The following is a 23,169-nucleotide window of genomic DNA, read 5'->3' as shown; positions in this document are numbered from 1 at the left end:
AGCTCCCAAATCCTAAACTGAAAGAAAACTGCCTAATATAAATCCTCAAACATACCAACGTTGATGATATTTAATCTCTTCGTTATTTCAACAGTTCATTGCTCCATGATGTTTTACCTCATTACAAGATAACAGTTATTTTAAAAGCCGAACCAACAAAAATAAGTAAGACACGACTAGGATCATAAAAGTAGGAATCAAAATCACTAATCTGTTAGGATGAAATTGAGTTTGCATTCTACTATGCTATTTCAATTAATCTTCATATATTAAGAGTATAATCAGTATTCTCAGTATAAAATTCAACAGAAACACCACATGAAAAATAGTTACCTGAATTTGAATCTGGAAAAGACAAATAGCAAATATTGGTTTTCTGAAAAAGAAAACAAAAACTATATATGCTGACATATATACACCAATAAAAACAAACAGAAATAAAACAGTAAACTATATAGGGCAATATTTTTACTTACTTCTTTATCAGTAAGTTTGGAATGTTGAGGATAAATTACCTGGGAGAAGAAGAGTTAAATTTTGTTAGCCAAATATATGGAGTATATATTGTAAACATTAGCAGGCACTTCTAAAATACTAGTCGGCTGTGATCAAACTGGTTTAAGAAACAGTTCACAAATTTAACAATGAAACACAGGAGAAGCTGGGAGAATTGAGGAGGATTTACATTTGGCAAAAAAAAGTTCTGACCCAAAGTTATCTCTAAAACTTGGTGAAATTTTGAGTTATCAAGAATAATTTTGGGGCTTCCCTGGTGGCGCAGTGGTTGGGAGTCCGCCTGCCGATGCAGGGGACACGGGTTCGTGCCCCAGTCCGGGAAGATCCCACATGCCGCGGAGCAGCTGGGCCAGTGAGCCATGGCTGCTGGGCCTGTGTGTCCAGAGCCTGTGCTCCGCAACGGGAGAAGCCACAACAGTGAGAGGCCCGCATAACGCAAAAAAAAAAAAAAAAAGAAGAATTTGGGACTTCCTTGGTGGCGCAGTGCTTAGGACTCTGCGCTCCAAATGCAGGGGGCCTGGGTTCGATCCCTAGTCAGGGAACTAGATCCCACAGGCATGCTGCAATTAAGAGTTTGCATGCCACAACTAGGGAGTCTGTGAGCCACAACTAAGGAGCCTGCATGCCTCAACTAGGAAGCCCATGTGCCATAACTAGTGAGCTGGTGAGCCACAACTAAGGCGCCCTCGAGTTGCAACTAAAGGAGCCTGCCTGCCGCAAGTAAGGAACTCATGTGCCGCAACTAAGACCCAGCGCAACCAAATAAATAAATATTTTTTTAAAAAGAATAATTTACCAATTGAATTGCTAATAACTCAAAGTTTTTTGAGTCATTTCTTTGGAAGCCTAAAATCTAAAGAGAACTTGATCTATAAGCTGGTAGCTACCTCAAGAAATAATAATTTTCAATTGATTCCAAGAAGTAATACAAATTACTATCTACTTATTAAAAGAAAAATGAAAAGGAAAAACTGATCATCTACAATTTAAGAAATCTCAAAGGCCATCTTCCCTATCCTATTTTCCTATAATCCCTTTAAATAGTCATAGCACTTCCCTAGATAGGTCAGTTTAGTGCTTGCAGTGACCTAGACACCTTCTGAGGGAAATTCCTGCCCCACAGCCCCATGAAGGAAGCAACACTAGGCCAGCACAGCTCCTGTCTGAACAAGCACTAGTAAACACCAGACCCAAGGGCACCCGCTCTACAGGCCAATCAACCAAGTGTCTAGATGGGGTTGGGTATGAAAATTCTGCCCAAGAGAATACCAGTGCTCAAGTGGGCCAGTACAGATTCTCTTGGGAATGTGAAGACAAAATGGGATTTGGAGCAGCAGGTTAGCTAGTGGCTGGTAACCAAAAAGAGAGGAAACAACACAAAGTGTAGCAGAACTGCATTAATACTAGGTTGCTAATGGGATCCATGGCTTCCCAGTTCTGGAAGAATCCATGAGTTCTTCTATTCCCCAGAGTTGCCCAGGTGCCTGAAAATATTACATTTCCAGAAATAACATACAGTAATAGCACATTATAAACTGTATTAAGGTGGTTTCACATATTTATTTCATTTATTTAGTTCTCACAATAATAGACAAGGCTGGTAATGGTATCCCCACTTTACATATAAGAAAACTAAGTTAAGAAAAAAGATGGGGAGAATTCACATTACTGACCATCTTCTAGAGTTTTTAATTTTCACAACTCTGTCAATTCTTCACATCTTTACAGAAGAGGGGACAAGTTCACAGTAGTTAAATACTCTCCCGAAATTTAGCATCTAGTAAGTGCTGCAACCAGGACTTGAACTTAGGTCTGCCTGCTTCCAAAGTACACAAGCCACCATTCCTCACCCCACCCATAGTAGCAATCATTAACACACAATCACAGCTCTCTTCCTCCCCTAGCCAGGATGTGGCATATAATCCTTCTCAATTCAGGAGTATGAGGAGGGTCTACAGAGCAGGTATTGTTACATGAAAACCACCCAGCATTCCTGGAATAGAGAATGACACCAAAGCCAATATTCGCTCTACTTTGCTTTGTATCCCATGTTCTGACCACCCTGACTTAACCTCTGTCTCCACAATTCATGAAGCCAAGAACCTGGTCTGTTTTGTTCAACAGTCTATCTTCACACCTAGAACAGTTTCTGGTGCATAGTAGACACTAAAAAAATATTTCTTCAATCAGTGGATATATCTCAGATATATATATATATGAGATATATATATATCTCAGATTAGCTCTGTTAAACAACTCAGTATTTAGTAATATGTAATTCTTCTTTAAGTGTACATAGATCTTCCTTGCTCCACCTTGAGACCATTTTACTTTGTCACCTTTAAAGGAGAAATGGCAAAGATGCTGCATGTCGCAACTAAGACCCGGCACAGCCGAGTAAATAAATAAATAAATAAATATTTAATAAATAAATAAAAATAAAGGAGAAATGGCAACCTTATAACCTATTTAGCCCTATTCATGAAAATCTCTTTACATCTAAGTTAACCTGGAGTTTGCTGGTCTAAAACATATTGAGAAGTTTAGTGGCCTGTAACAGCTTAATCTTAGACTCTAAATTCACTTTCATGTATATGCCCTTCAAATTTTTATTTCCTCAAATTAAAATACCAACTCAAAAGCAAATATACAAAATTCCATTTTTTATTACATAAAGATCAACAACCATGGTTCATCTGGACATTGGTTTCCTAAGGTTTAAAATATTAGCAAGACAGTATAGAAAAAAAATGTTGGTATGTTTTACCCATATATATCAGTACCTTAATATATATATATATATATATATATAAAACGTGTGTGTATATATGTGTATGTATATGCATGTATTTAAGGGGCTTATATATGCTCTATATATTTAAGTAAGTTAAAAGGATATAAAAACTACAGAACCTATCAAGTCTGTCTTTCAGCAGAATTCCCTGGTGGCCCAGTGGTTTGGACTCCACACTTCCAATGCAGGGGGCCCAGGTTCGATCCCTGGTCAGGGAACTAGGATCCCACAAGCTGCACAGCGCAGCCAAAAAAAAACCCCACAAAAAAACAGTCTGCCTTTTAAAAACTCTGACTGTGGGACTTCCCTGGTGGCACAAGAATCCACTTGCCAACGCAGGGGACACAGGTTCAATCCCTGGTCCACGAAAACTCCTCATGCCACGGAGCAACAAAGCCCATGCACCGCAACTAACGATCCTGCGCTCTAGAGCCCGTGAGCCACAACTACTGAGTCCATGCGCCACAACTACTGAAGCCCATGCGCTCTAGGGCCCACACGCCGCAACTACTAAGCCCATGAGCTGCAACCACTGAAGCCACACGCCTAAAACCCGTGCTCTGCAACAAGAGAAGGCACCGCAATGAAAAGCCCATGCACCACAACGAATAGCAGCCCCTGCTCACCACAACTAGAGAAAAGCCCATGCGCAGCAATGAAGACCCAATGCAGCCAAAAATAAAATTAAAATTAAAAAGTAAAGTAAAAACTCTGATTGTACTAGACTGTCAAATAGTATCTAGAATTTCATTTTAAGATACTCTGTTAGAACTCCTCAGTATTTTATTTTGGAATATGATATTCAAAAAGAAACAATGCATATTTATATGCTATAGCTACTGAAATGGCCACACTGTACTTAAGATCAGAAAAATCAGAAAAATTCAGGGATTTCCCTGATGGTCCAGTGGTTAAGACTCCATGCTTCCACTGCAGGGGCACAGGTTCAATCCCTGGTTAGGGAACTAAGATCCTGATTGCTTCACGGGCAAAAGAAAAAAATAAATAAATGAAAATAGATTTTTTAAAAATAAAATAAAAAAGAAAAATTCATACTTAACTTTAAAAACCTCAACTCCCTATTTAAAAAACAAAAGAAAGAAAAGTAACCACTACCAAGTATCTGGAACTGCACAAATTGCCACAGTTACTAGACTTATTACCTGTGTACATACTTTATTTTGTTAAAAAAAAAAAGTTTAAATATAAGTTTGGGCAATCACTGTTAGTTTAGTTTTAGTCATTTAGCTCCTGATACCTATATGGGAAATAATCAACTGTGGATTAGCTCCAGTACCTGGAGATGCCTCTCACTTGAAGATTCCTCTCTCCATAGCTCAAGTAAAGGTATCTCTGTTCCCCCAACCACTGGCATTCTGGGTGGCATTAAAGGGGGACAGAGAGCATCAAATAATGTCACTGTGGTTTTGTTACCTATGTTAAGATCTCCCATGTTACAGCAAATAAGGGAGAGGTGGCCAGGTAATAACCCAAGAGAAAAGTGAGTTTTATTTGATATAATTATTAAGGCCTAAAAATGATGACATATTTCACATCATGTTACAATAGAAAAAAAGTGTCTCAGAAAAATATTAATATATATACTGGAAAAGAGTATTACAAAATGTTTTAAATGGGTCTATTCAAAGGTACATCTCTCTGCATACATCTACATCTCTCTAGCATTCCCAACTCAGTATGAAAATAATCATGGTCCCAGGAGGATGAAAATTAGAAATACCAGCTAACTTACTGCCAGTATCATTTGGACATGGGAAAAATCCATGCCTGCCATGCACTCAAGTTGTGTGTGAATGGGTGTCTACTTGATGCCATGTGACTCAGTATCTGTCTCTACTGCATGACCCTGCCTGGTGTCCCAGGTCTGACAGAGACTACATTTCCCAAGAAACCTTGCCTTGATCTCCTACAGAAACATTAACTCATAAACAAACATCACCATAACCTTGGGGACTTCCCTGCTGGTGTAGTGGTTAAGAATCCGCCTGCCAATGCAGGGGACGTGGGTTCAAGCCCCGGTCAAGGAAGATCTGACATGCTGCAGAGCAACTAATCCCATGAGCCACAACTACTGGGCCTGCCGTGCCACAACTACTGAAGCCCATGCACTTAGAGAGCCCGTGCTCTGCAGCAAGAGAAGCCACCGCAATAAGAAGCCCGTGCAATGAAGAGTAGCCCCTGCTCACCGCAACTAGAGAAAGCCTGCACACAGCAATGAAGACCCAATGCAGCCAAAAATAAATAAATATTTAAAAATAAAAATAATAAAATGAAACTGAAATACTGTATTTTTAAAAAAGAATTCCAACTCATAAATGTAAAAGGAATAAGGAAAATAGCAAATCACTATTAGAACACCAGAGTAATAATAGTTACTACAGGAAAGATCCACTTTTGGATGCTGAAATTAGCAAGCAAATTTGAGAAACAAGATACTGCACAGTCTCAAAGTATCTCCCACAAAATAAATATTTATTAATTATGAAGAGAAAAACAGTAAATTCACAGTGGATAAATCTGGCAGACATCATTTTAACCAAGTGATCAAGGTTAAAATCACCAATAATAAGACATTTTAACACCATGTACTCTTTGATATGATGCACCAAGAAGCGCACATCACGTGTGGGGTATTCTTCCCAACAATGCATAACCCCAGACTAATCACAGGAACATACCAGAAAAACCCAAATTGAGAGACATACTACAAAATATCTGACCGATATTCTTCCAAAGTGTCAAAGTCATGAAATATAAGAAAAGACTGAGGAACTTCCACAGATTGGAGAGGGAGTTATGACAACTGTATGCAATGCAGGAACCTGGACTGGATCCTGAAAAAAAGGACACTAATAGAAAAACTAGTGAAATTGAATAAACTCTGTTGCTCAGTACACAGTATCATGCCAATGTTATATCTTAGATTTGATAATTGTACTATGTTTACATAAAATGTTAACATTAAAGGAAGCTGAATCAATTACTTTCCTAACTCTAAAATTATCTCAAAATAAGGTTTCTAAAAAAGTAACTCCTCTACTTCACATCATATTCAAAAAGAAACCCAAAGTGGATCAAAGACCTAAGTGTAAAAACTAAAACTATAAAACTCTTAAAAAGAAAATATAGGAATAAATCTTTATGACTGTGGATTAGACAATGGTTTCTAAGCTATGAAACCAAAAACACAAGCAACCATAAATAAATTGGACTTCATCAAAATTTAAAGCTTTTGCACTTCAAAGAACACTACCAAGAAAGTGAAGACGAACTGCAGAATGGGAGAAAGTATCCACAAATCATATATCTGATCAGGGTCTAGAGTACAGGATCTATAAAAACACTTATAATTCAACAATAAAAAGTCAAATAACCCAATTTTTAAATGGGCAAAGGATTTGATTTGAAATTTCTCCAAAAAAGATATATAAGAGGCCAATAAGCACATGAAAAGACACTCAATGTCATTAGTTATTAGGGAAAAACAAATAAAATTACAGTAAGATACCACCTCATACCTCTAGGATGGCTGTAATCAAAAGGACAAAGTGGTAGCAAGGATATGGAGAAATTAGGAGCCTCATACATTACTGACGAAAATGTGAAAATGAAGTCACATTGGAAAACCACTTAGTAGCTTCTCATAAAATTAAACATAGAGGACTTCCCTGGTGGCAAAGTGGTTAAGAATCCGCCTGCCAATGCAGGGGACATGGGTTCAATCCCTGGTCCAGGAAGGTCCTACATACTACGGAACAACTAAGCCTGTGCGCCACAACTACTGAGCCTGCTTTCTAGAGCCCATGCACCACAACTACTGAGCCCCCATCCTGCAACTACTAAAGCCTGCGAGCCTAGAGCCCATGCTCCACAATAAGAGAAGCCACCGCAATGAGAAGCCCACGCACCGCAACTAACAGTATCCCCGGCTCTCCGCAACTAGAGAAAACCTGTGCACAGCAACAACGACCCAAAGCAGCCAAAAAAAAAAAAAAAATTAAACATGGAGTTACCATGTTTACCCAGCAATTTCACTCCTAGGTATATATCCAAGAGAAGTGAAAAGCATACATCCACACAAAAACTTGTACACAAACGTTCATAACAGCATTATTCATCATAGCCAAAAAGTGGAAACAATCCAAATTTCCATCAAATGATGAATGGATAAACAAAATGTGATGTATCTGGACTTCCCTGGTGGCGCAGTGGTTAAGAATCCTCCTGCTAAGGCAGGGGACACGGGATCAAGCCCTGGTCTGGGAAGATCCCACACGCTGTGGAGCAACTAAGCCCGTGCACCACAACTACTGAGCCCACACGCCTAGAGCCTGTGCTCCACAAGAGAAGCCACCACAATGAGAAGCCCGCGCACCTCAACAGAGTAGCCCCCACTCGCCACAACTAGAGAAAGCCCACGCGAAGCAACAAAGATCCAACACAGCCAAAAATAAATAAATAAATAAACTTATTTTTTTAAAGTGATGTATCCATATAATGATGTAAAACTCAACCATATAAAGGAATGAAGTACCAACACATACTACAACATGGATGAATCTTGAAAACATACTAAGTGAAAGAAGCCAGACACAAAAGGCCACACGTTGTATGATTCCATTCATATGAAATATACAGAAAAGGAGAATCCACAGAGACAAAGTAGATAAGTGGTTGCCAGGAGCTGGAGGGGAAAGGAGAATGGGTCGTGACTGAAAGAGGATTTAAGGGAAATTCGGGGGCAGTAATAATAGAGCTTCTTGATCTCTATGGTAGTGACACGGTATATTCACTTTTTGAAAATTCACCAAAATACAGATTTAGGATTTGTGCACTTTTCTACATGTGTGTTACACTTCAATGATACTTACTTTAAAAAGTGGAGGGCTTCCCTGGTGGCGCAATGGTTGACAGTCCGCCTGCCAATGCAGGGGACACGGGTTCGTGTCCTGGTCCGGGAGGATCTCTGGGGCCCGTGAGCCATGGCCGCTGGGCCTGCGCGTCCGGAGCCTGTGCTCCGGAACGGGAGAGGCCCGCATACCGCAAAAAAAAAAAAAAAAAAAAAAAGTGGAAAAAATGGCCTGAAATCACAGTATCCTCAAGTCTAAAATTCCCGCTTGCTCAAGACTGAAGTTAAATTACACTACTAGAAAACTTGATCAGTTTGAAAATGGAATGGATGGTAAAGCATTTCTCAAAAAAATCTCAAAAAAAAGTAAAGTTTAGGTATGGTTTTCCATGTTTCACATCACTCATCACAGTAAATACAAAAACATAAAGTACTTGTGAAATAACTAACTAGACAGGAGAACGTCCCAGATTATCTCCAGATTATATAATTTCATAACTGAATCAGAGATTAGTAACACCAAGGAAGCTTTTGTAGAATCTGGGAGCCTAAGAAGCTCAAGAGGTCACTAAGGTTTTAAACCTCAAATCATAGAACTACATCAAGCTACCACGAAGTGCTACTATTTCACAAGGAAATTTAAAGGCCATTATTAGTACCCTGCAAATCCTATCCTAACATTCACTGTTGAATGGTCTACCTTCCATGCTAGACTGAAAACTCAATGAAGGAAGGGATAATCAAGGCTTTATCTCCAGAACATACCGTTGTCTGGATATGGTAGTTACCCAGTAAATATCTGAATAGATGGTTCAATGAGACAGTATAGCAGCATGCAATTATACACACCCATTTCAGTTAAAACAGTGAACATGCTGAGGATCAAATACTGAGGCTATAGGTCACCCAGAAGAGAGGAAGAAACATGAAAACCTTTCACACAACTGCCTTTATCCTTCTCAGAAAAATAAACAGAAACTTTTCTAAGATAAAGAAAACTGTGCTGACTACTCCAGGTTCCACCCTGTTAGGGGATAAGGGGGAATAAATAGGCAGTGACTCAACAAAAAAACAGAAGTGGGAGAAAAAGGGGAGTCAATGCTGCTACCTGCTCTTTTAAAAATGGCATAAGTTTGCCTTCGCCCAAAAGCACGGCTTTATCTTCAATTTGTTAGAAAAAAAGTAGGGGGAGATCAGTAATGAAATGATTATAAATTATCCTGCTTTTTATAGATAATTTAACTGACCTGAAATTCTTTTCACCAAAGAGGTGAAATACAAACTATGTACGTATACATATATGTATGTACACATATATGTACATACAAATAAGCTATGTCATAGATTATCAACAAAGTGATACCTAATAAACTTGATTCCCAGAAAGTGCTTTAAGTACTTGTGACTGACACAAGTTTAGCTTGGATGATTCACATCCAAAGCTGTGTATTTTTTAAAATAAATTTAAGGCAAAATATTAGGAGTGAGGGAATAGCCAAGATAGTCCCACACTGATTATTCAATGTGCGAGGACACTAATTATAAAAAAAAGGGGCTAGGGACTTTCCTGGTGACACAGTGGTTAAGAATCCTCCTGCCAATGCAAGGGGCCCGGGTTCAATACCTGGTCTGGGAAGCTTTCACATGCCACGGAGCAATTAAGCCTGTGCGCCACAACTACTGAGCCTGTGCTCTAGAGCCCGCGAGCCACAACTACTTGAGCCCACGTGCCAGAACTACTAAGCCCGTGTGTCACAACTACTGAAGCCTAGAGCCAGTGCTCCACAACAAGAGAAGCCACTGCAATGAGAAGCCCGCGCACCGCAACAAAGAGTAGCCCCCGCTCGCCGCAACTAGAGAAAGCCCACGCGCAGCAACAAAGACCCAGTGCGGCCAAAAATAAAAAAACAAAATTTAAAAAATATTTTTAAAAAGGGGGGCTAACATATTGGGCATGCATTAAATGATAGATATTAATTTTTACATGCTTTATCTCACTTAGTACCTCCAACAACACTCAGGATATTATTTTGCCATTTTATAATTGAGGAAAATGAGACTCAGAGAACTGAAGAAACTGGTCAAAAAACAGACAATTAGCATATGTTCAACACCCCAAAGCTTGTACTCTTTTCACTAGATTGATATTCTGTCCAAAAAGTTGGTATAGGTCATAGCCTTCAACAGGGGGAAAGCCACCAATGATTTCTCGATTCTTCTAAAATTGGAGTGGGGGGTGGAGAGGTTCAAGAGGTAATCTCAAATTACAGATGTGTCACCTCCATGATGTTCTGTGAGTTCCATGAGTTCACATGATTTAAAGGCCCTCAAAAAATGAAGACCATCTCTAAGGAAGTGTGTACAGGTGGCAAACAACTCTTCACACTATGAAGAAAAAAAGAAACTACTAAATATCCAAATTAGGGAAAATGATTAAATAAATTATGGTCCGTAAAAAAATATTTATGAGGACTCTTTAACGATATGGCAAATTGTTTATGAGAATGCTTATCAGTAATGGCAGACTCTTACAGCAGACCTATTTTGGGGACTGCTGCCCGGACCATGCTTTCAAGTGACCCCTCCTTTTGCAGGGGTGAGCCTAAGTGACCACTACAGTTACTGACACAGTCTCCTTACCGCGACTGACTGAACAAAAGGGAGCACCTGACCCATGCTGAACCAATCAGATACTCTAGTATTTGAATTAAGCTTCTGCCTGGTTCCAGAACACAAAAGTAGAAGTTTGGCTAGTATCAGTACCTTGGAAACCCCAAGTCAAGTGAAATGGGGGAGCAGAAATTGAGACCCTTGCAGAGGAAACCAGCCTCAGCACAGAGAATAGAACAGACATGCAAAGAGAAGCAGAGACAAAAGACCACACAGCTCCACAGAGACAAAGGCAAAAGCCTGGGGCTTTCCAAATCCCATGAGGTTCAACCCTGCTTCCTGCAACTGGTTCCAAAGGATTCCTTACAATCAATTTCTCTTCACTTAAATTTATTTGAGAGGATTTCTGTTTTTAACAATCAAACTAATCCTTGACAGATATAAAATTATATAAAGAAAAAAAGCATTAACAAAAATGCCAAGTATTAATCTCTTAATATGAGTGATGTTTACTAGTGTTTATAATTCCCTTTCTTGCCAAGTTTTCAACAATGAACATATTATTACTCAATGAGAAAAAAAAACTGGAATGAAGCAATTCTGGATTCAGATAATTAATTAAGGCTTTATTATAAAATCAGGTAATTTCACAGAGCTGGAAGTGACATAGAGTATATAAAATTCAGAGGATTTCAAACCTTGTTCCAGAGGACCCTTAGTGTCACTGTGGTGATGCCAGAGCCATCTCAGGGGAAAAGAAAGAAGGTGAGCACACATCCTGTGGTCAACACCTTTTGCAGTCTCTTCCCAGCTCAAAAGACCCCCTTCACTGTCCCCTTCTTCTAGGGCAGGGTTCCCAACAGACATTTTATGCAACACAGACCACTCCTCCAACCACTCAGGTCTTCAGCTGATTATAGCAGAGCGAGAATCTGCTCCAAACCAGGCCTGAGTACCTTCCTCTGGTGTTTGGAATGAGAATGACATTCACTCTCTTCATTGAAGTGGCTGAAAAGGTCAACTTCGCCATAAAGATCACAGAAGCAGAGAAGTTAGTTTAAAGGAGAGCATGAAGCATGAACAAAATCCATAAAACAAGACCATAAACATGTTTGAGACTTCCCTGGTTCTGAGCTCTAGCCATTTTCTGGAAGTCCCTCTAGGTTTGTACCTTGGACATCTTGAAACACCTCTGTGGCCTTACAGCAAATGTGCCTCTTCTCCTCCAGCTATAGCTTAGTTTCTGTCGTCCACAACCAAATATATACACACAGGCCCCATTTCAACCAGATTAGCCACTGAGGTACATCTGATTTTCATCTACCCAGAAAAAAAGTTCTCCTACTTTAAAAAGAATACTGATTCTAGTACTTCAACTTCATTTTACTAGCGAGAAAACTAAGGTCCAAAGGCCTCATCTTCACAGAGCAAAAATTAGGGGTTCTCTTCATTGAAAATGAACAAGAGAATTTCAGTGCTTCCCAAATACAGACTTACCTAGGTCTTACTGAGTCCAAGGCACTGTTCCAAATGCTTCATCAACATTAACTTACCTAACCCTCACAACAGCACCATGATATATGCACTGTTATCCTGTCACAGAGGAGTGTGAGGCTCAGATGAGCTAAGTAACGTACCCCAAGTCACACAGATTCAAGCCTAGGCAGTCTAGCTCTAGGGTCTGAGTTCTTGGTCAATATTCTACATTATCTCTTTAGTAGGGATTTAAGCTTAAATAACTGGCATTGTTTATGCATTTTAAATTTGCAACCGGTACTTTCTATCATGGCAGAACTGACTTCTTAAGTCTCTCTCAAGCCTAAGACTAAATGACTGCATTTCTGATAACAAAACTGAGTTGGAGGATATACTGTCCAAACTTAGTTTTTAACCTATTCAATTAACTTCCTTTCTGAATCCCTATGGCTGTGCATTATAGGAAGGAGGGTGGGACTATGTCATTTCTCCAACACAATTCTATACTTACCTTCTTGCCCCATTACAGCCACCCCTCCTGTCCATTTTTGGCCTGGATATGGCCATATTACAAAAGTGAAATATATTTTCAACTATTTTGTTACATTAATTATTAATTTGTATTCCTTTTTCTTCATTTTAAAAGTGGCAATAGTCTACATTTCTCAGGAAAAGAAAACAAAATTAAACTGTGTTGCCTCTCAATGTGTTTATCTTTCTTGGGATCCTTTATTAGGGAATCTTCCCCACCCTCACCCTACACTTTCTAAAATCAGTGATTCTTAACCTGAGGACAATGCAACAGAAAGTCCATAAATGACCCCCAGATAGTCAATGGAAGCATATACATGATTTTGTATTACCATTTTCCTAAGGGAGAGAGTTCATGAAGTTCATAACTTATCTGCGTTCTGGACCTTTTAAAAAGGTGAAGAACCAAAGACCTAAAGAAAACTCTGTGCAATAGCATATACTATGGGAAATGAAATTCAAAATAGTCTCAGTGATTCACATTTTTGTAGCACCTCAATACTTGCTAAATATTGTTTATTAGGTCAGAAAAAAACATACACGTTATAAAGAATGCCCAAATGGTCAGAGTCCAAAAAGATCTCCTTTAACTATTCAAAAATGTAATTGACTACAACAACTCAATCCTATGCTTTCTGATTAAATCGTATTTTGCTATACATATAGCTTCAGGTTAATATGTCAGTGTAAATGATAGATGACATAAATCTCTTCTTCACAGTCTTTGGGAACTGTTGTTTCCATCTCAAAGTACTGTTCATGTATTCACTCAATCAATTTTTTATTGAACACTGTCACGTGCCAGGCACTGCATTTAGCCCTAGCTGCTGGTGTGATTAATTCTTGGTTCTCCTCTAAATTGTAGTCTTACTCTATAAATATAGGTTAGAGTATATCTTTCATATACGTCTGCCCAGCAACCAAGATAATGCCTAAATCTTAGTGGAAACTTAAAAGTGTATTGAGCTGTGTAATGATAAAACACAGAGAAGACAGGCTGAATACACACTCTGCACTAAGAAATACCTCCCTGGCCAGTTTTCATAGCCCACTCATGCCACTAAAGTCAGAATGAGATGATTCATTAAAATCTGTCATTGCCACCAAAACAAACAAAAAAAATCTTCTAAACATAGGTCCTTCTGACTCTGACTACGTTTTTCTTGGCTACATAAAGACAAGCAATCTCTTACGCTACAAAAGGAACCCTAAATAATGTCAAGATTACAAGGCCTTTCAACAAGGCGCTATAAAAATGGAAAACTTGACAAATTCACAAGCGAACGATTTTCCTAATGTTCACTTTGCTATTAGCTTTCAGGCCGTCTCAGAAGCAACATCAAGAAATAACAGAGATGAGGAACAAAAGGAGGAAAAGGAGAAAACCCCTGCTTAGACAAGCATTTCGGCTCAGGCTGAGTGGAATGCTCTGAGAGTCGCTGCAAAATGACCAAAACAATCCATGAGTCTAAAAAAAGTTGGTTGTGTGAGGTTTGGCTATTATAGTTCACCATATGTCAGGGGCATTGTTTGCTTCTTGAAAAAGTCCCAAACATCCTGCCTGCAGTCTTCTCCGGGTGCCGCTAACCATTCTAGTTATTCCTTTGACACTGGGTTAAAAAAAAGACAAGAAAACAGAGCCATCAACAAGTATTTAGGAGGGGCCTAGAGAGAACTTTTCACCCCTAGCCACAGCCCACGATCCTCCCACGGGAACTGCCTCTGGACCGCAGCCCGGCAGACGGCGGAGGGGCTGCCGGCCACGCCCGGATGCGCAACGGACAGGGTCCAGGCCGGTCGGCCCGCTGGCCACAAGCTCTGCTGGGGCTGCCCCAGCGTGGGGACCGGGACGGGGCGCGGGGGCCAGGTGCGGCCAGCCCTCACCTCCACGGCTTGGCCCAGCTCCAGGTCGAAGCCCACCACACACACGCAATGCAGCCAGGCTGAGAAGCCGTCCCAGCGCAGCAGGCCCCGGCTGCGGCCCTCGTCCTCTTCAACGTCCTCTGGCGCGTCTCCCGCCGCCAGCAAGGCCGGCGCCTCGCGTTCCTCGTCCGCTGCCCCCGCCTCATCCAACGGCCCGCGGGAGCCGGGCCCCGAGCCTGCCAGGCCCCGCAGAGCCATCCGCCGCCCCCTGGCCGTTTGCGCCGCCTCCACTGCGGACCGCGCCACAGAGCGCGCTCGGCTCCGCGCAGACGCAGCCGCGGCTGCCGCAGCCGCGGGGGACGGGCTCGGCCTGGGCGGGGCCGCAGCCCATGTGACCCTGGGAGCCCGGCTCTGCGTGGGTCCTCCTGTACCGCCTCCCAGAGTAAAAGACGTCGCGCAGGCCTTTGACTGGGATTGTGAAGCCTCCTCTAGAGCCTCATTGCTTTAAAGCTCTTCAAGACTGAAGCAGTGAATCCTGGAATCCTCCTTCGCAGTCCAACGACCAGGGAATGAATTATTCTTGGAATGACACCGTTCATAATAAGGTGTTATCAAATTGTTAGAACATAATGGTAACGGTGACTAACATTTATTGAGCACTTACTTTGTGCCAGATATGTGCCAAGCAAGTATTTGCAAATATTACTTCATTGAATCTAGTAGGTAGACATCATTGTATATTTCTTTTCAGGTAAACTGGGGTTCTGAGGGGTTATGTGACTAGCCGAGCAAGTATTAATTAAAACTCTGATGCAGGCTTACAGTTCACTCAGGCAATCTGCTGACAGAGATCTTTACCTTGATTCAGCAGCTCCCTCTCCACCAAGCCCCCTCCCACCTTTCTTGGCCTGGTTGCCTGTGACTCACTCAGCACTCATCCATCTCCAGACCTTTCTGGAACACCTCTACAACAACCTGTGGATCACTTTCAGCAGGGGTGTAGTCTCAGGCAGCTTAGTGTTCTTGGAGATCAGCGTTGGGCTGGGCACCCAGGAGGCGCTTAGTCTGTTGAATTGTTACTGATTATGGGTCCAGCGTGGTGCTATAGACTAGGATTTATTTAGCACCTACTCTGCTGAGCATAAACTGCAAAGTGGAAGTAAATCAGAAACACACAATAATAGCCCAATAGAGAAGTGAGTAAAAGACAATGAATACTAACTTACAATAAATGTGTTTTTAAACAACAGCACAGGGCTTCCCTGGTGGCGCAGTGGTTGAGAATCTGCCTGCCAATGCAGGGCACACGGGTTCGAGCCCTGGTCTGGGAGGATCCCACATGCCGCGGAGCAAGTAGGCCCGTGAGCCACAACTACTGAGCCTGCGCGTCTGGAGCCTGTGCTCCGCAACAAGCGAGACCTCGACAGTAAGAGGCCCGCGCACCGCGATAAAGAGTGGCCCCGCTCGCCACAACTAGAGAAAGCTCTTGCACAGAAACGAAGACCCAACACAGCCAAAAAATAAAATAAATAAATTAGAGGCTTCCCTGGTGGCGCAGTGGTTGAGAGTCTGCCTGCCGATGCAGGGAACACGGGTTCGTGCCTTGGTCCGGGAAGATCCCACATGCCGCGGAGCAGCTGGGCCCGTGAGCTATGGCCGCTGAGCCTGCGCGTCCGGAGCCTGTGCTCCGCAACGGGAGAGGCCACAGCAGTGAGAGGCCTGCGTACCGCAAAAAAAATAAAAAATAATAATTTTTAAAAAAAACAGCACAGTATTCATGGTTTTACACACATTATCTTACCTAATCCTCCCAACAGCCAAAAAGGTAGGTCCTATTATTCCCATTTTACAGATAAGGGCCCTGAGGCTCCATGAAATGATGATAATGTCATAGCCAGTAGGTGGCAAAACAAAGACTTAAGCCCACATCTCTCTCACTGAACCTGAGCTCCTAAGCATTTTGCTGCACCGCCCAGTCAAACCTACCATGTCTGACAAGCATTGTTCTATCCACATCCATAGGATTTTTATTTGAAGTAAGTGTTAGCATCTCTCTTTTCAAGAAGAGGGTCAAGCATCCTCAGACATCAGTAGTGATGTTTGCAAGAGTCTCTCTTTAGGACATAAGATGAACTAGAGACAGCATTACAGTTAAGAGGCCAATTCTTTGGCTGAAGCTATCTGCCCTCCTACTCCAGAGAACCACTGTAGTTAGAGAGAAAAAATATATTCTGCATTTAAGTAAGTCTCTAGACCTGGTATTAGGAAAAAACAGTAACAGTTTTTAGTATTGAAAACAGTATTAGAAAGAGCACTAGACAAGTGCTAGTGGATTTGGATTTTAGCACCTGCTCCATCCACAATCATGGTAGTCAAGCAGCTCCAAGACCCCATTTCTGCATTGGTAAAGTAGGAATGATCATTCTGGTCTACTTACATAACTGATTATGGGGAAGAGCCAAGCTATTGCAATGTACACGTTTTACTGGACACTACCTCATTATTAATGATTAATGAGCTTTAAACACCAGTTGTTCCACAGGACTGCTTCTTTGACATGTGGACAGACTGCCATTCCCTGAAATGCTGCTTTATAATTTTGGATTAAGGGTAATCTTTTCAAAATGTAATATCCTAAAAACTATTAAGAGGACCATAAGTTTGATGAGAAAGAAAGCAAACCAGGGCTTTAAAGAATCTTAAAAGAGAAAAAAAAATCATTCCATCTGCTTCAAAAATAACAAACAAACCCTACTACACAAATCTTTATACACAAAATTGACAACCACCAGGGAAAAGAGAAAGTTCCTATGACTTTTTTTCCTTCCATCCTCATAACTTTGATATTTGACCTTAGAGTCAATTTTAGCATAGTTTCTATGGTTAATACTTGTATGAGATCTGAGGCAAAAAGGTACTAACACTTCCTTCCTTCTTGAGGTTCTGTCATTAGAACCTTTGAATCTGTAAGGATCTTAGATCAGTTTGTCTCTCTAAACCTCCCATCCTATTCGTGAATCTTCTGGTGTTTGGTCAACCAGTCACCATTCTAACACCCCTTATTAAGGTAAAGTCACTACCTCGCAAAGCTCCTATTTTCTGGATGTTCGTAAGGGCTAGAAAATTCTTCATTTTATGGAGACAAGATCAACCGCTTTGTAATGTACACCCATTGGTCTAAGTTGTGCTTGCTGAGATTATACAGAAGAGTTCCACTCTTCTACATGATAGCCCTGAGAATATTTGGAAGTGGTTATCCCATATCCTTATGCCTCTAGTTTCCAGGGTGAACTACCCCAGTTCCTCTAACTGTTCCTCAAAGGATGTAGTTTCTAGGCCATTCATCATCCTGTTGCCCAACTTGGGTGTACTCCAACTTGTCAACATCACTTTTAAAATGCTGTGCCCAGGAGGAAACACCATCCTCCAGGTGTGGTCTGACCACTGCAGAGTGTACTCTAGGACTATTACCTTACTTGTCTCAGCCACAGCCTTCGATTAATGCTGGTTCAGATCACATTCGCTAGTTTTGGCAGCTAGGTCACATCACTGGCTCAGGTTGCTTTTACTGTCAACTAAAGCCCTGGGTCTTTTTTCATGTAAGGAGCACTTAAGTCAGGGTAGGCTGCTATAGCCAAGAGCATGACTGGATTCACGGCTCTGCTGATCTTCTAATATTACCAACAATACTGAGAGCAGGATTAAAAACATTCCATACTTCCCTATTCACTTGTAACCAATACTCCTGGCATTTCAGCAATTTTCATAGTTGAAGAAGAAGAAAGAAAAAAAGAAAGGGTGAGCTGTAGATAATGGTGTGAATTGCAATGCCAAGGTCTCTGGACTTAGTTTTACCAAAAGAACCTGAAGGGAATCCAAATGTCCTAGATATCCACCTACTCGGGCAGCCAGAGGACTTCCTTCTTGCTCCTGAGCTAAATGCTGCTGCAGCTGCTCGGGCAAGAAAATAGAGAGAATACAGAGGCTCAAGTGCCAATGTGTTATCAATAGAGAACTGAGTTTACTGCCACATGACTCAGAGAGAAAATGCTCAAATGCACATTTTGAAGGGAGGATCCAGGCAAAGAAGACAAAATATACTGTTAGGTGCTTCCTAAATAGTACTTGTGAAAGCTTTAAAAAAAGAAGATGGGGCTTCCCTGGTGGCGCAGTGGTTGAGAATCCGCCTGCCAATACAGGGGACACGGGTTCGTGCCCCAATCCGGGAAGATCCCACATGCCGCGGAGCGGCTGGGCCCGTGAGCCATGGCCACTGAGCCTGCGCGTCCGGAGCCTGTGCTCTGCAATGGGAGAGGCCACAACAGTGAGAGGCCCGCGTACCACAAAAAAAAAAAAAAAAAAAGAAGATGAAGAGCTTTGGTTTTTCATTTTTACATTCCTAATATCTATACATGTGACAGGTACTCAGTAAATATTTACTAAATGAATGAAAACACTAAAAACATATTTAATTGGTCTTCTCCTATTTTACAAAATTTTCCTTTCATGGTCAGTTGTATGAACACATGAAAAGTTAACATAAAAATGTTTCTTAAATGTAGTTCACTCTTAGCTTATGAAAGTAAACATAGTAACACCTCACTTTATTTGAAGGTTACTTTACCAACTATTTGACCCAGTTAGTACCAGGAGGTAGGTTTAAAAGGCTCGCTACGAAATGCCAAGCAGAAAGGATAACCAGTGAAGTTCATGGTCTTTAATCAGAGAGATGTGAGGCTTTTACTCAGAAATTATTTTGACTAAATCTACACATAATTCTAGTAGCTGTGCTAGTCTGGTTTCCCAGACTAAGCAGCAAATAAGAGTGAAGAGGCTGCTTGAGGCTGAGGATGAGAAGAGCAGGAAGCAAAAACCTACAGTGAGCAGAATTGAAGGAAAAGGAAGAAAGAAGTCAGAAGACAAATTCAGAAAGACACACAGTAAACTATTAACAGTGGTTGCCCCATGGGGGATAGAAATGCTGGGGAAAGGAAGTGCTGATGAATAGAAATAAGGAGCTTTGCTTTTTATCTTACACAATTCTGTATTGTTTTAGTTATTTGGAGAGGGCATGTATTGCTTTTGTAACTAAACATTGAGACATAACAAGAGGGCTTCCCTGGTGGCACAGTGGTTAAGAATCCGCCTCCCAATGCAAGGGACACGGGTTCTAGCACTGGTCGGGGAATATCCCACATGCCGCGGAGCAACTAAACCCGTGCGCCACAACTACTGCTCCTGCACTCTAGAGCCCACGAGCCACAACTACTGAGCCCACGCGCCTAGAGCCCATGCTCCACAACAAGAGAAGCCACTGCAATGAGAAGCCCGTGCACTGCAAAGAAAAGTAGCCCCACTCACCGTGTGCAACAACAAAGGCCCAAAGCAGCCAAAAATAAATAAAATAAATAAATTTTTTAAAAAGAGAGAGTCCTACTATCCAAGAGTGTGATAGAGTTGCTTATAATAGTGAAGAATTGGAAACTATCTAAATGTCTAACAAGGGGAGATTGACTGAAAAATGCCATTCAATAGACTATTCAGCAGTCATTTAAATTGTCATATAAAGATGTTTTTAAAAAGTCATAAAAGAATATTTTGTAGCACAGAAATGTTCAAATTATATCTTTTAAGTAGAAAAAGGTAGGTCACAAAATATAATGAATGATCCTGCTTGTATAGACTACCTAAAAAAAAAAAGACACTGGAGTTGATAAAAAAATATCCTGACTTAGGAGAAATTTTTTGCTTGGAATTAAACCTTTTTTTTCATCTGTGTAATACCTATTTAACGAAAAGCTTTCTTTATATATATATAATAAGAAAACAACTGAAACAGAAAGGAAAGGAATTAAATCACAATGTTTTCACTAATATCTTTGTGGCAGAAATTGCTATGCCACTGTGATGATTAATTTTATGTGTCAACTTGACTGGGCCATGGAGTGCCCAGATATTTGATTAAATATTACTCTGGTGTGTATATGAGGGTGATTCTAGATTAGATTAACATTTAAATTGGTGGACTTGAGTAAAGCAGTTTGTCCTCCCCAGTGCAGGTGGGCCTCATCCAATCCATTGGAGACATAATAGAACAAGAAAGGCTAAATAAAGGAGAATTCCCTCTCTGCCCGACTGTTTAGAGCTGGGACAACAGTCTTCTCTTGCCTTAGGTAAGACTCAGACTCAAACTGGAACTTACACCATCACCTCTCCTCGTTTTCAGGCCTTTGAACTCAGACAGGAACTATACCATTGCCTCTCCTGGGTCTCCAGCTTGCCTTTGCAGATCATGGGATTTCTCAGCCTACACGACCACATGAGCCAATTCCATATAATAAGTCTCTCCCTCTCCCTCTCTCTCTGTATATGTATCTCCATCCTATTGGTTCTTTTTCTCTGGAGGCTAATTAATACAGATTTTGGTACTGAGAGTGAGGTGCTACCATAACAAATACCTAAAAATATTGAAGTGGCTTTGAATTAGACAAGGGATTGAGGCTGGAGGAGTTTTGAGGTGCCTGCTAGAAATATGGCCATTAAGGGCAATGATTTTGGTGAGGACTCACAAAGAAAAGGGGAGAACTGGAGGGAGAGCTTCCCTCTTTTTAGAGAATATGTAAATCATCAGTAAAATGTTAGTATATATATGGGTGGTAAAGGCTATTCTGGTGAGATCTCAGACGGAAATGAGAAACATTTTATTGGACAATGGAGAAAAGGTGATCCTTGTTATAAAGTGGCAAAAGAAATTGGCTGAACTATATTCTAGTGTTTTGTAGAAGGAAAAACTTGCAAGCTATGAAACTGGATAGTTAACTGAGGAAATTTCTAAGCAAAGTGATGAAGAAGCAGTTTGGTTCCTTCTGGCCACTTAGCATTAAAGGCAAATGAGAGAAATGAGTCAAAACAATGAATTGTTGAGGAAAAATGAACTAGAACTTTAAAATTTGGAAAATTCTCACCCTGTTTATACTGGGTGTGAGCCACAGACTTAATCAGCCACCCCAGCACAGAAGGAAGGCTGTCAGACTTCTTAGACCCTACAGAACTGGACTGTGGAGCTAGGCAGCTGCAAATGTGTGCTGTTCTTTAAGGCAAAGGAGGAATGACCACAGAGGTGATTCAGAGATCATCGGGGCTGCCTCCTCAGTTTCAAGGGTTGGGGGGGATCAGTTGCTTCCGATTCGCTGGGCCAGACTACAGCCACCTGGAGCTTGGTGGGTGGGGTCCCCCACCTGGCATAGCTGCAGAGGTGGGATCACCCCAGTGGGTCTGGAAAGCAGAGCATAGAACTAAAGAGGATTATTCTCAGGCCTCAATATCTAATATTATTTACCTTATGAGGTTTTGGAATTACTTGGGATCTGATACCCTCTTCTTCCTTCCAATTTCTCCCTTTTGGAACAGTAAAGTCTACCCTGTACCTGTCTCACCATTGTATTCTGGAGCACATAACTTACCTGGTCTCACAGGTTCACAGCTAGAGAGGAATTTTGCCTCAGGATGAATCATACCTCGTGTCTCACCCATATCTGGTTTAAATGAGGTTTTGAACTGTAGACTTTAAAGTTGATACTAGAATGAGTTAAGACTTTGGGGGCCATTAGGATTAAATGAATGTAATTTGTATGCAAGAGGGATGTAAATTTGGGGGGGAGGTCAGGGGTGGAGTGTTATGGACTGAATATTCATATGTTGAAGCTCTAACCCCCTATGTGATGGTATTTGGAGCTGGAAGATAATTAGGTTTATATGAGGACATGATGGTGGGGCCCCTTGATATGATTAATGTCCTTGTAAGAAAAAACTAGACCTCTCTCTCTGCCATGTGAGGACACAGCAAGAAGAGGGCCATTTGCAAGCCAGGAGGAGTGCCCTCTTCAAGGAACTGAGTTAGCCAGCACCAGAACTATGAGAAGGAAATATCTATTAAGTCACCCAGTCTGTGTTGTTTTGTTATAGCAGCCCTTGCTGACTGAGACAGTCCCCCAATATCCATTATCCCTCTTTTCCTTAGTAATGCAGGCTGCTTTAATTTGGGGTGGCACTGAGCCCAACTAAAAGACTACATTTCTCAAGCTTCACAGAAGCTATATGTGACCATGTGATGTATGCAAGAGTATTGATTAGAACATCTGGTTATACTCTTTAAAAAGTACACAGGAAAAAAGAAAAATATATGTATATATAGCAAGCAGTTCTTGCCCTTTTGTACTCCTCTGCTTCCTCCTACTGCCACCCTGGGCATGAAGCCCAAAATTGCAGCAGCCATTCTGGGACCATGAAGAAAATATCAAGAGACTCACATCCATAAGGCACCAAACCAATACCAGTAACAACCTACCTCTGAACGTCATAAAAATTAGCGCTTACCTGTTCAAGCCACTATAGTTAGATCTGTCATTTGTAGCCAAATGTGATTCATAACTGACATGAGTCACCTTTTGCTTTAAAGCTTTTACAGCGTACAAAGCTACATCAGAAAGCTTTAGAAGTTAAATGCTAG

The 23,169-nt window shown here is 41.1% G+C and overlaps 1 protein-coding gene across 3 annotated transcripts in view; it reads right to left on the bottom strand.

Annotated features, from left to right (window-relative positions):
* DENND6A (DENN domain containing 6A) overlaps positions 1–15,030 on the bottom strand; it is a 55,505-nt gene extending 40,475 nt beyond the window's left edge. For 2 of the 3 annotated variants that reach the window (XM_059078049.2, XM_067043842.1), the window contains exons 1-3: positions 14,682–15,030; positions 477–515; positions 334–376 (exon numbers count right to left, since the gene is read on the bottom strand). In XM_059078049.2, coding sequence (XP_058934032.1) covers positions 334–376; positions 477–515; positions 14,682–14,918 — 319 coding nt within the window. In that variant the 5' untranslated portion in view covers positions 14,919–15,030. Of the gene's footprint in view, positions 1–333; positions 377–476; positions 516–8,202; positions 8,269–14,681 lie in introns of those variants that run through there. The other variant, XM_067043843.1, reaches the window with a different exon arrangement.
* Positions 15,031–23,169: the final 8,139 nt, after the last annotated feature.

The sequence above is a fragment of the Kogia breviceps genome, chromosome 10, assembly GCF_026419965.1.
Source record: "Kogia breviceps isolate mKogBre1 chromosome 10, mKogBre1 haplotype 1, whole genome shotgun sequence".
Lineage (NCBI taxonomy): Eukaryota > Metazoa > Chordata > Mammalia > Artiodactyla > Physeteridae > Kogia > Kogia breviceps.
Note: the sequence above shows the minus strand (reverse complement) of the source record. Positions and strands in the feature narration are given on the sequence as shown.